The sequence below is a fragment of the Hypomesus transpacificus genome, chromosome 24, assembly GCF_021917145.1.
Source record: "Hypomesus transpacificus isolate Combined female chromosome 24, fHypTra1, whole genome shotgun sequence".
Taxonomy (NCBI): domain Eukaryota; kingdom Metazoa; phylum Chordata; class Actinopteri; order Osmeriformes; family Osmeridae; genus Hypomesus; species Hypomesus transpacificus.
Genome location: NC_061083.1, coordinates 4,366,089 through 4,382,279, shown reverse-complemented (window position 1 = coordinate 4,382,279; position 16,191 = coordinate 4,366,089). Strand labels below are relative to the sequence as shown.

At 49.9% G+C, this 16,191-nt stretch overlaps 1 protein-coding gene across 1 annotated transcript; it reads left to right on the top strand.

The window, feature by feature from the left end:
• The first annotated feature begins 5,046 nt into the window (after window positions 1–5,046).
• On the top strand, window positions 5,047–15,993 carry npc1l1 (NPC1-like 1). The gene is made up of 21 exons (XM_047048247.1): window positions 5,047–5,277; window positions 6,395–6,556; window positions 6,850–7,752; window positions 7,873–8,166; window positions 8,346–8,569; window positions 8,705–8,805; window positions 9,092–9,264; window positions 9,769–9,897; window positions 10,006–10,188; window positions 10,312–10,426; window positions 10,548–10,813; window positions 11,048–11,137; window positions 11,312–11,502; window positions 12,527–12,654; window positions 12,846–12,978; window positions 13,124–13,182; window positions 13,314–13,464; window positions 13,644–13,875; window positions 14,341–14,454; window positions 14,693–14,855; window positions 14,965–15,993. Exons 1-21 carry the CDS (start codon window positions 5,236–5,238, stop codon window positions 15,288–15,290), a joined length of 4,179 nt encoding a protein of 1,392 aa, XP_046904203.1. The 5' UTR covers window positions 5,047–5,235; the 3' UTR covers window positions 15,291–15,993.
• Window positions 15,994–16,191: the final 198 nt, after the last annotated feature.

The following is a 16,191-nucleotide window of genomic DNA, read 5'->3' as shown; positions in this document are numbered from 1 at the left end:
AACTATTTTTGGATTAGGTTTATTGTCAGTGAACACAAGCACACCACCTGTGAATGTGACATCGACAGAGATTCCCCTGCAATGACCATAAAACCATGATTCAGACAGAAAGTCACAACACGCCATACAGGTCGCAGGGAGGGTGCAGACTGGGATTGTCAATGGAAGATTGTCTGGATCTCCATGGTAACAAAGAAAACGTAAGTGACTCATTCTCGGACTCCAATGATCAACTCTGTCCTGTTTAATATTCCATTATCTTCTCTGTTGCTAGACTAAATCAATAGCAGGCACACACACTGCCTAAAATAATTGTATTGCCTGTATGACAAATCTTTAAATGGATAGCCTTTGTTTGGAACAGTGTATTCATGGAGGTTGCTAACATGGCATTACCTTGCAGACCCTCCAACAGACAGTCCCATGTGGCTGTGCACCAACATCACTCCAGCTGTTTGAGTTTCATCGAGAGTTGACCGGATGTCTCTCTCATAACCTGGCCTCAGCAGTATGAAACTCAAACACTCACCTTGGCAGTTGCTGTCTCTGCTCAGCCAAACACCCAGAAATGATGGAGAGATGTGGGAGAGAACGCAATTGAAGATAAATTAGAGTTGGTGGAAGAGATTAGAATGGAGGATCAATTACTCATTACTTATTCAACTCATACAGACCAACTCCATATGATTCGAGTCTCGTCAAACATGCTTTGTTGCAACACTTACCAACTGCTGACTCATGCATAACCCGAGACAGGCAAGAGAACATTGTTTGTGAATGTGTTTTGCAATCAACCGTAGAGTGTAAACCCACTCAAACCACAGATACCCTCGCCGTCTGTGGTGCAAACCAACAGCTCATTCTATCTCTGGGGACGTCAAGGTTTAATCATGGCAGATATGGTCACGCTGATTAGGTGGCTCTAGGCTCTATGGAAGAGATAGGAGAGAGATAACAGGCATGTAATCAGGAATTATTATAAATGTAACCTTGACTAGAATAAGACGCCTTATAAATATCTATATAAAGAGAGGGAAAGGGATGCAAACAGATAGACGAGCAGACAGACAGGGTTGTATCTGGACGAGCAGACAGACAGGGTTGTATCTGGACGAGCAGACAGACAGGGTTGTATCTGGACGAGCAGACAGACAGGGTTGTATCTGGACGAGCAGACAGACAGGGTTGTATCTGGACGAGCAGACAGACAGGGTTGTTTCTGGACGAGCAGACAGACAGGGTTGTATCTGGACGAGCAGACAGACAGGGTTGTATCTGGACGAGCAGACAGACAGGGTTGTATCTGGACGAGCAGACAGACAGGGTTGTATCTGGACGAGCAGACAGACAGGGTTGTATCTGGAACTAAGATCTAGGAGAAGAGTTGGAGATGGTGAAGAGCAATTAGATAAGTCACGATGACTCTGGTACGATAGCAGAAGATACGAAACCCTACCAGGGTGTGGTGCCGATGAGTCCGGAGGTAAAACTGGGGTTAGGCAGACTGCAACACATGGGACTGGGCTGTTTGGTGTTGAGATTCTCTTCCAAGGACAAGGCGAAATACTTGGCAATTGGTAGACATGCATGGGAATATATGGAAAATCGCACAAACTTGTAGTTTCCTATTATATTATTTATCTATTAAAGCAATTTTAACACAAACGAGAAAACAAATTTTTAACTGCATATAAGAATTGAGATAGGCAATAGTGCCTAGTTTTACCTCCATTTGCCTCAATATTAGATTTCCCCTTGTAAAGGTATACAGTTATAAACATAAACCTAATTTCCTGGTAATGAAATGGTCCGATCACCATGTTTTATATTATTTTTGATGATGGTTTTTCTGGGTAATCAAGAGGGAAAAGGAGATGACTTATAGTCATGTTCCAGTGTCGTGCTTGCACACACAAATACATACAAATGTGTGACAACAAGGATAATAAAATGATTAACAATTTTATGTTTATTAACATTAGCCAGGTGGGATTCTTCATGACAGAAAACCCTGCAATGAGAAAAACACGGTTATTCAATACCACTATGTCTTCAATGTGTGTTTCTGTACAGATAACACACTATCTGTAGAATATGTGATTTTTTAGTTTTTGTGATTGGGAGTTCCTGGAGTGTGTATGTATGTGTGTGTCTGTGTGTGTGTGTGTATGTATGTGTGTGTGTGTGTGTGTGTGTGCACTGTAGATTGCCCTCATAAACACATGCCAAGGCACAGTGCCTTTTCTCAAGGCCAACTGTTTGGAGGCAGTAAACCGCTCTCCTGATACACAGCTCTCTGTACTGCATGACTGAAGTGGCCTGTTGTAAATACGTGTTTGGGCCCTCGCCATCTCGCCCACCACGGCACTCAGTTCAATATTTGACTAGATAATCCTCTGGCAGTCTCCTTCATCCAGTTCTGCACTCATCCATCTGCATCTCCCTCATCATCCTTAACCACCTGTGATGTGTGTATCACCCATCATCCTTTTTGCCATCATCATCCCCAGGGGTCGTCTTTAGACCCTTTTAACTGGGGCACGTGCCCCAGTATAGATCTGCTGTGCCCCAGTTAAATCAAAAGTTTGAGTTTTAACAATTTACTTTATTAGTCAGTGCATAAATTTAGATTGATAATCCCAGAAATAATTTAGGCAGTATCCCAATCAACGCTTTGTAAAATCAAAACAGTTTAACCGAAAACACAAACCGATGCCTGCAGAATTCCATGTCAGCGTGCTCTGAGCTTGCCAAATAGCCACAGCAGCACGCACACAGAAGTCGAGGTGTCGGACTCGGCACACAAGTCAGAATTGAGGTAGGCTAAGAAAACATGACAAAACTAAAGAAAGTTTCTAAATGATAGGCCTACCAATCATCTTCTTTTGACTAAAACATAAAAACAATACTACATGAACCCCCAAAAAATATGCGAAAAAAATGTGCACGCTCGCATTAACTATTGATGTCCCTGCCAAAGCTGATATCCAACTTGCGTCCTTGAACTGTTGTATAGTGTATTAAGCAAAGGGAGTTTCTATAGCCTATCGTGTATTGTGCGCAACAAGCTTGAAAGAAAAAAAGGGATATGAATAGGGGCATGTGTCCCAGTACAGTTTTATGTCTAACAACGCCTCTGATCATCCCTAACCTCCTCTTCCTCCCCACCATCATCATCACTAGTTGCGGAGTCTAGAATGGGATCGAATGGCAATTTGTCAAGCCCCTCTCCTCTCCATGTTCCCCCATGTCTCCCACCCATGGACCTCTGCTCCTTTGGTAGCGGATGAATCCTCCAGAGTGCCAGCACATGAGAGCACATGCCCTTGTATCACGTAGGCTGCACTGCCATTGTCAGAGCTGCTTGAAGCAGCCCGTGTAATCCTGCTGTGCTCTGAGCCCAGAGCAGTGCCACGTCCGCCAGATCATCTCCCCCTGTCTGATCACCCATCTGGGTTTTATCTGGGCTCTCTCACCAGCTGAGGGACCACTAATACGAGACCTCCTCGATTTCCATCTGCTGTCCTGACTGTTGCCAAGCTATCTGTCGTCCTTGAGGTGAGAAGTGCTGGACTGAGGCCATTTCAAACCCTGTAACCTGTGAGATGATAAGAAAACTTCTGTGATGTAATCATGGAATGATAGGCTGCTACTGTACTCTCACTAGAAAGCAGGCTTTTCTTCAGAGATTGATGTAAAATCACAAAATGACTCGTGCCAAATCGATATCCACGGTCGATCAATGAGCTCTCATGTACGAGGCATGGAAAGTAGGAGTTCTTGGAACAGACCTTGTGGTTTTTGTCTAATGAACGAGATGGAAGATTCTCCACGAATGGCCTTTCCCAGGCCACCCAGTGGAGACGAGACCAATCCTCAGGCGAAGGAAGGCCAACTGGATCCAAATGTACCACCTACGAAGAGTCTACATTCCTTCTCACCTTTAGAAAGTCTGATCACAGACGGTGTGTGAACGACTGAGTTAAGCCTAACCACAGCCCTGTTCCTGGGGTTAGGGTGGGCATCTTCTGCCCCCTTCCTCCACAACCAGAGAACCCGCATGCTGAGAATGAGAACAGGCCCTCAAGTGTCCTCTCTACCTGGGTCTAAGGTCCAGAACCTGCAAGAAAATGCCTTGTCTCGGCCCCTGATAAGATTATCCTAGGAGCATTTCAGTTGCACATTTTCCATGGTTCCTCCTCGTTCACAATCTGCACTATCTAGTGAACATCTGGCCTGATCCTAATCGATATCATACAGTACTGTATGTCTTTAGGAGCAAAGATAGATGACAAATCCCTGAGGCCTGTTAAAGCATACTGTAGTGTGCCTGGATGCACATTAATTGATCTTAGACACGTTTCAAGGAAGCTCCTGTGTGAAGAACACTGTAATACTGTGGAAGCTCCCATCGATCCAGAGCCAGTATTTACATTGACTTAAACAAACACCATTGCTATAAGAGAGGGAAGTCAAAATGCATTTTCTCTCTCTCGCTCCCTCTCTCTCTCTTCCTCTCTTTTCACTCTGAGACATACTAATTGAACCCCCACCCCTCTTTTTCTCTCTCTCTCTTCATGTTAATGAAAAACAACACCCATGCACAGCTATTCACAGAGGGTGGAGTAAAGGAAAATCCAGGATGAGGATGTGGGCGGATCCATGTTCAACGCAAACGTACCTGGTCAACACTAGGGATTCATCATAGATTCTAATGTATAGATTCAAGTTTTGGAATCCATTGTTTTGATTTCCTTAGTATCTGTTGGTCGTCCTGGCAACATTCCGTCGTCCTCACCAGCCCGGTTAATGTTCACACAGATGAACAGCTCTTCTGGGTATGTGATAGGAACACACTGCATCAGGCCAGATAAGGATGTGACATCACAGCACAATCACTGATGCTAACTATCCTGGTGCGCTCCTCCCTCATAACGTTGCCAGGCGGACAGACGGACAGACAGAGGGAGAGAGAGAGAGAGAGAGAGAGACAGAGACAGAGACAGAGACAGAGAGAGAGAGAGAGAGAGAGAGAGAGAGAGAGAGACTGGAACGTGAGGACTTCCCTTACCCCTGTACCAATCTCACTGGATTTTGTATTTATTAAGACACTCCGTGTGAGATTTGCAGACAAATCTCATATTTCGTCCAAGACCCAGCTGACCTAACTGCCACTCCAGAAGGTTCTCAGGACCCCCCGAGTCCCTCTCTGCCGGCTGACATAGAAGCAACACCATGACCTGCCTCGCCGCTCTGGTCACTCTGCTGTCTTGTCTGGTAAGACCGTCGTAGATCTCAGGCCTCTGTCTGAGGGTAGAAGTTTCCTCGTCTTCGCTGAGTGTTTCGCCGTTTATGAGAATTTGTCAATAAAGCTTGACTTGATGCTTTGAAATTGATATATCAAACGGCGTGTATGGAGATGGATTGTGTGTTTTCACAAGAGAGGGAAGGTTTCTATTTGGGACGGAGGTTAAGTTTACTGTCTGATCAGGGTCCACGGAGTCTGCACTTGTATTCTGCTGGTAACAACACGCTATGGTGCCCTAACCAGAGGAACACAGACACAGATGAAGAGGTGTCCGTCTGGATGAACACCCTTCACTGGGTTTAAGCATGCTGTCTGCAATCATGCAGCTTTCATTTACTTCACTGCGGGCGTGTAAAAGTTGAAATGCGTAGAACAATTGCGTGGCATGTCCTGAAACAACACCTTAAAGGGCTAGGCGTAACCATTCCTGAGATGTGTATAATCTTTGCAGTAAAGTAATTAGGACAACGAGAATATGACACACTAGGGCTTGGGAACACTGCAGATTATAGATCTGGTTGGGTGTGTATGTGTTCTGGGTAGATTGATAATCTGTGATCCTCCCCTGAACATACAGCACACACAGTATCTACACATTTTATAGTCCCTAAGCGTTAACAGCAGGTAAAGTGCTGACATGTTCTACAATCTATAGAACTGCCCTGTGTCCCTGTAACTAAATATGGGATTGATAGTGTGAAGATAAAAAGGTTTGTGAAGAGTAATTTATACTTTGTTGATGATAAAATTACACCGTGTGTTGGAGCTTGTCTTTAAAATATTCTATGTAAAAAACTGTTTGGGACTCAAACAGTTTTTCAAGTATTTTGCTGCATCTCTCTTTCTCTGACATCTCCCCACAAACTCTGTCTCAATCCGTATCGACCAAATGCTCTCTGAGCACGTATCTCTTCACTCTCATCTTTCTCTCCATTGTCCTCCTTCATGTCTCTCTCCATCTCACACTTTCTTCTCTCTCTCGTATCTTTCTCCCTCGATCCCCTTCCTTCAACATCTCCCTCCATATTTCCCCTCGAAGGTCTCCCTCCATCCTCCTCCTCTGATCTCTCTCTCTGTCTCCCCCAGGGCTTGTCCACGGCGCTCCATGAGCCGGGCTTCTGTGCCTTCTATGAAGAGTGTGGGAAGAACCCCGGTAAGCCCCCGGGCCTCCTCCCTGCCATCGTCCCCTGCCTCAACTACAGCCCCGCACGCTCGCTGAAGGGAGAACACTACCGCAGGCTCAAACAGGTCAGAGGCTCCAGGCCAAAGGCCTTCTGAGAGAGAGAGAGAGAGAGAGAGAGAGAGAGAGACAGAGAGAGAGAGAGAGAGAGAGAGAGAGTGAGAGAGTGAGAGAGAGAGAAAGAGAGAGAGAGAAAGAGAGAGAGAGAGAGAGAATGAGAGAGAGAGAGAGAGAGAGAGAGAGAGAGAATGAGAGAGAGAATGAGAGAGAATGAGAGAGAGAGAGACAGAGAATGAGAGAGAGAAGATAAAAACATGAGACCGTCCATTCTAAATCTCTCTTTGGTTGTGCTTGTTCACAGGTGTGCCCCATGCTGGACCAGGGAGAGAACAGCACTCAGGCCTGCTGCTCCCTGACCCAGCTCAAGTCCCTGGAGAGTAGCCTGATCCTCTCCAAGGCCATCCTCCTCCGATGCCCCTCCTGCGCCGACAACTTTGCCCACCTGCACTGCATCAACACCTGCAGCCCTAACCAGACCCAGACAGTCAAAGTCACCGAGACCACCAACGTCACCATCCTAGGGGTGCAGCGCACCGTCGTGTTAGCCTACCAAGCCTTCCTCTCCACCACGTTCGCCGAAGGTTCCTTCCAGTCCTGCAAGAACGTCCGCATCCCTGCCACGGGTGGCTTCGCCATCGCTACCATGTGCGGCCGTTACGGCGCCAAGCTCTGCACCGCCCAGCGCTGGTACGACTTCCAGGGCGACTCCGGCAACGGCCTGGCGCCCTTCGACATCGACTTCCAGCTGGTCCCCCCGGGCGTCACCGAGGGGCTGCCGGAGGGAGTGGTGCCCTACGCGGGACGGGCACTGAGGTGCAACCAGACCACGGCGACTGGGGGGGCGGCGTGCTCGTGTCAGGACTGCCAGGACTCGTGTCCGGTCGTGGCCCCTCCCTCGCCCCCCGCCGGGGCCTTCAGGCTGCTGGGAGCGGACGGCTACCTGGTGGTGTGCATCATCCTGCTCTGCCTGCTGATGGCTGCCTTCCTGCTCTACCTGATGGTGGGTTACTACGTGAGGAGGGAGGAGAGGAAGAGGGGCGCGGGGCGTGAGAAGGGAAAGGACGGGAACGGGAACGAGCTGAAGGAGCGTCTGCTGGTGCCGTCGGACGTGTCGTGCACGGACAGGAACAGCCTGGCCGCTCAGGAGTTCCTGGGCTCCCTCTTCCAGACCTGGGGCACCATCATGGCCTCGCACCCGCTCAAGGTCAGTCGCCCGCCCGTCTGTTTTTTTTCCGATCGTGTGTCGTTTCGTTCTCTCGTGACGTCAACCTGCTCCGGATTGGCTCGTGTAATGAATGGGTTCGCTCTCGCCTCTGGGTTCTAGGTGCTGCTGGTGGCGGCTGTAGTGGTAGTGGCCTTCGCCACGGGCCTCATGCACATCGAGCTGACTACAGACCCTATCCAGCTGTGGTCTGCCCCTGACAGCCAGGCACGCAGAGAGAAGGACTTCCACGACAAGTACTTCGACCCGTTCTTCAGAACCAACCAGTTGATCCTGACTGCTCCGGGGCGGCCCAGTCACATCTACGACTCGCTGCTGTTCGGGAAGCAGAACTTCAGTGGGATTGTTTCCAAAGATCTCATCATGCAGCTGCTGGAACTCCAGAGCCGCATCCAGGTAACAGGGACGGACTGAGATTCACATCAAACGCACCCCTCACGGATTCAATCAGGGTTTACGTTATTTTCGTGTTTCATCAGTTTACACCCACACATAAACAGATAACCTAAATGGAAACCTAAATCTAAACCTAAACTTCAACCTTAACTAAACCTTTACTCAAACTCCATTTGCAGAACATCACGTTCTGGTCTGACGACTTGAATCGCACCGCAAGCCTGAAAGACATTTGCTTCGCACCCCTGAACCCAAACGACCCCAGCCTGACAGACTGTGCCGTCAACAGCCTTCCACAGTACTTCCAGAACAGTGTGGCGAACCTGAACGCCAAGGTCAACATGACGGAGCTGGGAGTGACCAAGGAGGTGGACTGGAGGGATCACTTCATCTACTGTGTCAAGTGAGCCAGAGGATTAGGACTGACCATCTTAGAATCCTGCATGGGGCTCGAGGAAATGATAAGATCTGTTCTGCTTCTCATAATACACCCCCCCCCCCCCCCGCCCCCCTTTCATCTCTCTCCGTCTCTCCACAGCTCCCCGCTCTCCTTCCAGGACATCACCGACCTGCGCCTCAGCTGCATGGCAGACTACGGCGGTCCTGTCTTCCCCTTCCTTGCTGTGGGAGGCTACGACAGTGAGTGGACACACACACACACACTCACACACACACAGACACACTCACACACACTCACACACACACACACACACACACACACACACACACACACACACTCACACACTCACACACTCACACACACACACTCACACACACACACACACACTCACACACACACACTCACACACACACACACACACACACACACACACACACACACACACACACACACACTCACACACACACAAAGTCTGTCCACAGCGCAGAGCTAAATCCCACCACCCCTGCTTGTGTCTCCTTCCAGAGGACGACTTCACAGCGGCAGAAGCTCTGATCATGACCTTCTCCCTGAACAACTACGCTCGCGAAAACCCCAAGTTCAAAGTGGCCTTGGAGTGGGAACAGATGTTCCTAAACATCGTCCAGGAGTACCAGCGAGACCCCAAAACTAACTTCACCTTTGCTTACATGGCAGAGGTGGGTGCCTACTGTGTCTTATAGATAAACCGAACACCAAGAAATACAGTATGATGTAGATCTGCTGTTTTTTACAACATGCACCACACCTTTGACTTACTCTACCGTACATAGAGGAAATGGTGAATGGTAGAGGCAGGCCAAATCTGCTGTTGTAATGTTTATGGCCATAATGAGATACCACACACGTAATCACTGTAATCTGTGTTTATCTATGCTTATGTCTGCTGTTCCTACTTGCATGCAGGAGCATTGTTAGGTTGTAAAACTCGACTATCTCTTTTCCTTTTCATACTTTTTTTCTTCTCCTAACAACTCTTTCAGTCAACAACCTGTCTAACCCTCCCTCACTCTCCCTCCCTCCCTCTCCCTCCCTCTCCCTCCCTCCCTCCCTCCCTCCCTCCCTCCCTCCCTCCCTCCCTCCCTCCCTCCCTCTCCCTCCCTCCCTCTCCCCCCTCCCTCCCTCCCTCCCTCTCCCCCCTCCCTCCCTCCCTCCCTACCCAGAGGTCTCTGGAGGATGAGATCAACAGGACCACATCGGAGGATATTCCCATCTTCATGATCAGCTACCTGGTCATCTTCATCTACATCGCCGTGGCGCTGGGAGAATACTCCTCCTGCAAACGCATTCTGGTGAGACTCGCACACGCACGCATACGTGCGCGCACACACCAACACAGAAATACACGGGCTCACCTGGCCTAACCTGCTGTGTGTGTGTGTGTGTGTGGTGGGCTGCAGGTGGACTCCAAGTTCCTTGTTGGTCTGGGGGGGATCCTGGTGGTGGGCTGCTCTGTGCTAGCCTCCATGGGCTTCTACGCCTGGATTGGCATCCCCTCCTCCCTGGTCATCCTGCAGGTGGTGCCCTTCCTGGTGCTGGCTGTGGGGGCCGACAACATCTTCATCTTCGTCCTTGAGCACCAGGTAGAGAAGTGTGTGTGACTGAGAAGGTTTTGTTGTGTTACATCTGTATTCATTTAGCAGGAGGTTTTTTTTTATCCAAAGTGACATGTGGCATGATGTGTTGATCCTTGGCCTGTCTCCCAGAGAGACATGCGGAGGTCAGGAGAGACCAGGGAGGAGCAGATCGGACGCGTCCTGGGGAACGTGGCTCCCAGTATGCTCCTCTGCAGCCTGTCAGAGTCTGTCTGCTTCTTCCTAGGTGAGCGCCCACACACACACACACACACACACACAGACAGACAGAGACACCCACACACAACCACACACACACACACTCCCCCGAGTCCTTCTCACTGGTCCTCTCCTTCCTCGGTGGTCAGGGGCTCTGAGCACTATGCCAGCGGTCAAGTCCTTTGCCCTCTACGCTGCCCTGGCCGTGCTCATGGACTTCATCCTCCAGATGACTGCCTTCGTCGCCCTCCTCTCCCTCGACGCCCGGCGACAGGACGGCAACCGCTGCGAGCTGGCCTGCTGCGTCACCGTGACAACCCAGCGCCCCACCAAGCCCAACGAGGGCTTCCTGCTCCCCCTGATGAGGAAGTACTACGCCCCCTTCCTGCTCCACCCAATCAGCAGGGTTGTGGTGGTAAGAACCCCCCGCCTCTTCCTCTTTCCCAGCCAATCGCGTCCGTTTCTGCTCATCTGTGGATCACCTCCAGCCTGGACAACCTTTCTTACCTGATGTTCTCCCTCTCTCTCTTCTCTCTTGCTTTCCTCCTGTCCTCTCCTCCCTCCTCCTCTCCTTCCCTCCTCCTCTCCTCCCTCCTCCTCTCCTTCCTTCCCTCCTCTCCTCCTCTCCTCTTCTCCTCCTCTCCTCCAGATGGTTGTGTTCCTCTTCATGTTCTGCAGCTCAATCTACCTCATGTTCCATGTGACCGTCGGACTGGACCAAGAGCTGGCCATGCCCGAGGTGAGATCGAGGAAAGAGAGGATGTACGGAGATAGAGAGAAAGGATATGGAGAGATAGAAAGAGAGAGATAGGGAGAAAGATAGACTCTGTCGTAGAAACCCATGAAGAATCATATCTAATCTGCCTGTAGTTCCTCACTGAGACCCTGCGTCCCCCCCCCCCTACCCCCCCAGGGTTCCTACATGTTGGACTACTTCAAGTACCTGTACAAGTACTTTGAGGTGGGTGTTCCCACCTACTTTGTGACCACCAAGGGCTTCAACTTCAACAGCGTGGCGGGGATGAACGCCACCTGCTCCAGCGTGGGCTGCGACCCCTTCTCCCTCACACAGAAGATCCAGTACGCCACCGAGTACCCCGAGCTGTGAGTGTCCACACCCCTCACCACGTCTGTGTGTCTGGGTGTGTGTGTGTGACTGTGTGTCTGTGTGTCTGTCTGTGTGTGTGACTGTGTGTCTGTGTGTGTGTCTGTCTGTGTGTGTTTGTGTGTGTGTGTGTTGCATGAACTGCAGTTGTGAACAGTTGTGGGTGACAGGAAAGGATGAAAAAAGAACAGGGTAGTGCCAAGCCTGTTCCTCAGACCCGTTCTCCTTGTCACCCCAACATAGCCTTGAACCTGACTGACATCCCCTCGGCAACCGCCCGTCTACAGCCAATCAGCACCATTGATGATTAACTTGGTTACCTAAAGAACAGTCAGCATTAGATAAAGGGGGAGGGTAAACATGTTAGGCTACCAGAGACATCAGGCAAGCCAGGATCAGCAACTGCTAGCCTGTTACAAACACAGCAATGGAAAGTTGTGGGAACGTGTTGTTTTGCTAACCTAGACGAATTACAATCCAGGAATAGATGGTTGCAGATAGGATCTGTGGAGAGTTTAACTGGAATTTCAGTCATTGGCTGGATGTGTGATCAGCGATAAGGTTCAGGGCTACTTATCCTGATAGCAATCGAGGTTCAATGTCTGATAGAGGGGTTGGACAGGGAAGGGAGGTGGAGAAGGACATTTAAATGATTTAATAAGGATATAAATTACTGCGTCATTTACAGTCACAATGACTTGTTGTTGTCTTGGTGTTTTTCCTGGTAAAGTCCTGGTCTCAGGAATCTCCCTTTCTTTCCCGGTAACTCAGCCCCACATATGACTAATCCCAAAAAAATCGAAGGATTTACAAAGCCAGGCCCCAGGCGATACGAAGCGTTTTCACATGTGTGCAACGTGCTGTGTGTGTGTGAGTGTAACGTGCTGTGTGTGTGTGTAACGTGCTGTGTGTGTGTGTGTAACGTGCTGTGTGTGTGTAACGTGCTGTGTGTGTGTAACGTGCTGTGTGTGTGTGTAACGTGCTGTGTGTGTGTGTGTGTAACGTGCTGTGTGTGTGTGTCAGGTCCTACATGGAGATCCCTGCTAACTCCTGGGTGGATGACTTCATAGACTGGCTGAACCCTGGGGGTGGTTGCTGCCGCATCTACACTAGGGGCCCCAACATCGGAAAGTTCTGCCCAGCTAACGAAAGTGAGTACGCCAACCCCCACCCGGTGCTTTGGGTGGATGGGTTTACTGCAGGTTTAAAACCCATGCATGCCCATGCTTGCCGCTGGCAAAGCATCTATAGTGCGGTTGACTTTGCTGTCAGATCTCACAGACATATAACAGTGTGTGTGTTTGTGTGTGTGTGTGTTTGTGTGTGTGTTTGTCATCTCCAGCGGCTCCGTTTATGTGCTTGAGGAAGTGTGTGCAGACTCCGTCAGACGGGGTCCTCAGACCCACTGTGGACGAGTTCAGCCGCTTCCTGCCTGACTTCCTGGGCAACAGGCCTGACCTGCAGTGTCCCAAAGGGTAAGCAACACTCACGCACTAACACACACTAACACACACTAACACACACCAACACACACCAACACACACCAACACACACCCACTAACATATGCACACACACACACATCCGTGACTAACACAGGTTGCTGCTCTCTCCTCTACCAGCGGTTTAGGGGCCTACGACAAGGCTGTAGTGACAGACCCAAACACAGGGGAAATCATAGGTGAGAGCCAGTCATTCAGTCATTCAGTCATTCATCCATTCATCCATTCATCCATTCATTCTTACAGTGACTTCCTTCCTACTCTGAACACAGAGTACCTGATTCCTGCATGTGTTCCTCCTGTGTTCCAGCGTCTAGATTCATGGCATACCACACGCCCCTCACCACCTCCCGGGAGTTCACCGCAGCGCTGGAGAAGGCCAGGGAGCTGGCCCACAACATCACCATGGGGATGAGGGCCATACCGGGCACCTCGCCAGACTTCGAGGTCTTCCCCTACACGTGGGTCCCGCCCCCTACTGCTCGTGCACAGCCCTTCATCTAAAACTCCTCCTCTTTCCTTTTCTCCTTCTCCTCTTCTTCCTCCTCCTCCTCTACCTCATCCTGCCCCTCCCCTCCCCTTCTTCTCTCCTCCAGGGACATTCACTAACCCCCTCCTCCTCTCCTCCTCCTCGCTCCAGGGTGACCTATGTCTTCTACGAGCAGTACCTGACCATTGTTCCCGAGGGCCTGTTCAACATCTCCCTGTGCCTGCTGCCCACCTTCGTGGTGTGCTGCCTCCTGCTGGGCATGGACCTGCGCTCCGGCCTGCTCAACCTGCTCACCATCGTCATGATCACCGTGGATACGGTGGGGGTCATGACCCTGTGGGGCATCGACTACAACGCCGTGGCGCTCATCAACCTGGTCACGGTGAGGGCGCTGCGCTTCCCCGTGGGGGCTTCTAGGCGTACGGCCACTCCCTTCAGAATAGAGTGTCTCCCACTGTCTTATCTCAGACGTCTCGTTAGTCACTATCTACAGACCACACACTAGGTGTATAGCAGTTTCTCCACAGCTCAAAGGCTTTCCTGCCCACACCCTTAAGAGCAACTGCTCTCACACTGACTGCCTGTCAAACTATGACACTCTGGCATGGGCATATTGCAGACCAGGGGATAAGCCAAGGCTGTCATCCATTAAACATTTGGATGACAGCCAGACCTCTGACACAGATCCTCCAGTGTATCATGATGGCCTGACTTTTACCCCCCCCCTCCCTCCCTCCTCCCCCCCCCCCCCTCCCTCCCCCTCTCCCCCCCTCTCCCTCCCTCCCTCTCCCTCCCTCCTCTCCCCCCCCCCCCATTCCCTCCCCCTCTCCCTCCCTCTGGTGTACAGGCTGTTGGGATCTCTGTGGAGTTTGTGTCTCACCTGACACGCTCCTTTGCACTCAGCATCAAGCCCACGCAGGTCGAGCGAGCCAAGGAAGCGGTCACCACCATGGGCAGTGCGGTCAGTACATAAAAAAACAAGCATACCCCTATCCACATAGGCCTGGGTCAAGTATTATTCACAGACAAAACGTAATAACTCGGGGTGCACTGGATTTAGCTTGTTTGACTGAAATGGAATTCCATCATATACACACAATCTGGGCCCCCCCCCCCAAAAAAAACTCCAGAGATTAGAGCCCAAGAATCAAACACAGTGCATTGATCAAGTGTCATCGATCTCTATATTTTCTCGTCAGGTGTTTGCGGGCGTTGCCATGACGAACCTTCCCGGGATTGTGGTGCTGGCGTTTGCCAAGGCTCAGCTGATCAAGATCTTCTTCTTCCGTCTGAACCTGGTGATCACTCTCCTGGGCCTGGTCCACGGGCTTGTCTTCCTGCCTGTGCTGCTCACTTACTTTGGTGAGTGTTTGTGTCTGTGAAAAGAGGAACAACTCAAAACATTCAACTTGAGTGACATTGTTATTAAGATTCCATTCTTCTAACCCCTCGCTCCCTCCCTCTCCTCCAGGCCCTGGGGTGAACAAGGCTGTCCTCCTCAAGTTGCAGCAGGACAAAGCCCAGGCCTCCCAGGACCTGGATCCCAGCAGTAATTACGTCTACGTGAACCAGAGCTTCCACCACCACGAGGCCCCCTCGGGCCCGGCTCCTCCAACCCCCTCCCAGGCCTCCCAGGACCGGAGCAGCAAGCATGTCCACGAGGACCTGGAGCTGCACAGCAAGAACATCCATGAGGAACTGAGCACCGAAAAAACAGCCCAACCACCTTCGCCCACCTCCGATCCCTCCGTAACCCCGGACACAAAAGCACAGGATTCGTTCGTTTTGAAGTTCTGAATGGCGTTGTAGGACCCACAAACTCTTTAGTTTTTGTTTCTTAACACTCACATCAATATACCTCCATCACCGTGGATATGGGGAAAAGCCAGAGCAAGGACTGCAGTCAACGACCAATGACATTTTAGAACTGTTTATGAGTTCTGTACCAGGATCTTTATCTGTGGTTCTGGGGCACCCATCTTGATTGTTGAACCGTGGTAAAAAAAAAACGACATGCTACTGTGCAATATATTTCACGAACACTAGGGAGCGCTTTAGTAATAGAAATGACCAACAAATACGTTCAAAATGAGTCATTTTATACCATTTGAATAGTTTTGTGTTTGTTAAATATGTTTATTTAACGTGATTATTTTGTACACAGGAACGCAGATGTTTCATGTTGATGCTCAGGTGATGTTATTCCAGAGACAAGCGACACTCCAGTAGACAGGGTAGTCTTACAAACTGCAGTATGGTTTTCCATGCCTGTATTCTTGTTTTAAATGTGGACTGAAAAATCAGTTGAAGGAATATTAAAGGTGTATGTACCATGAGACTAAAGGCTAGTGTATTCATTTAGCAGACGTTCTTATCCAAAACGACATACCTCTTGGTCATATGCTCTCATCAACTTCACTGGGTCAGGGTTTACGTTTGTAGTAAACTGAGATCCCAGGTGGTCCTAAGTTAGAGATATCTCCTGGTAGCTTCTTGTTTTAAGGGAGAAACACAATCATCATTTTGGGTTAAAGAGCATCTGCAAAAGTTCATAACAGGGGCGTAGCCAGAATTGTTTTTTGGGTAGGCCTAGAAAAATATGGATAGGCATCTTTTCAGTTTGTATTACTTATTTACTTTGCGATGTGCAACCGGTGCATGTGTTTTTGGGTAGGCCTTTGAACAAATTGGGTAGGCC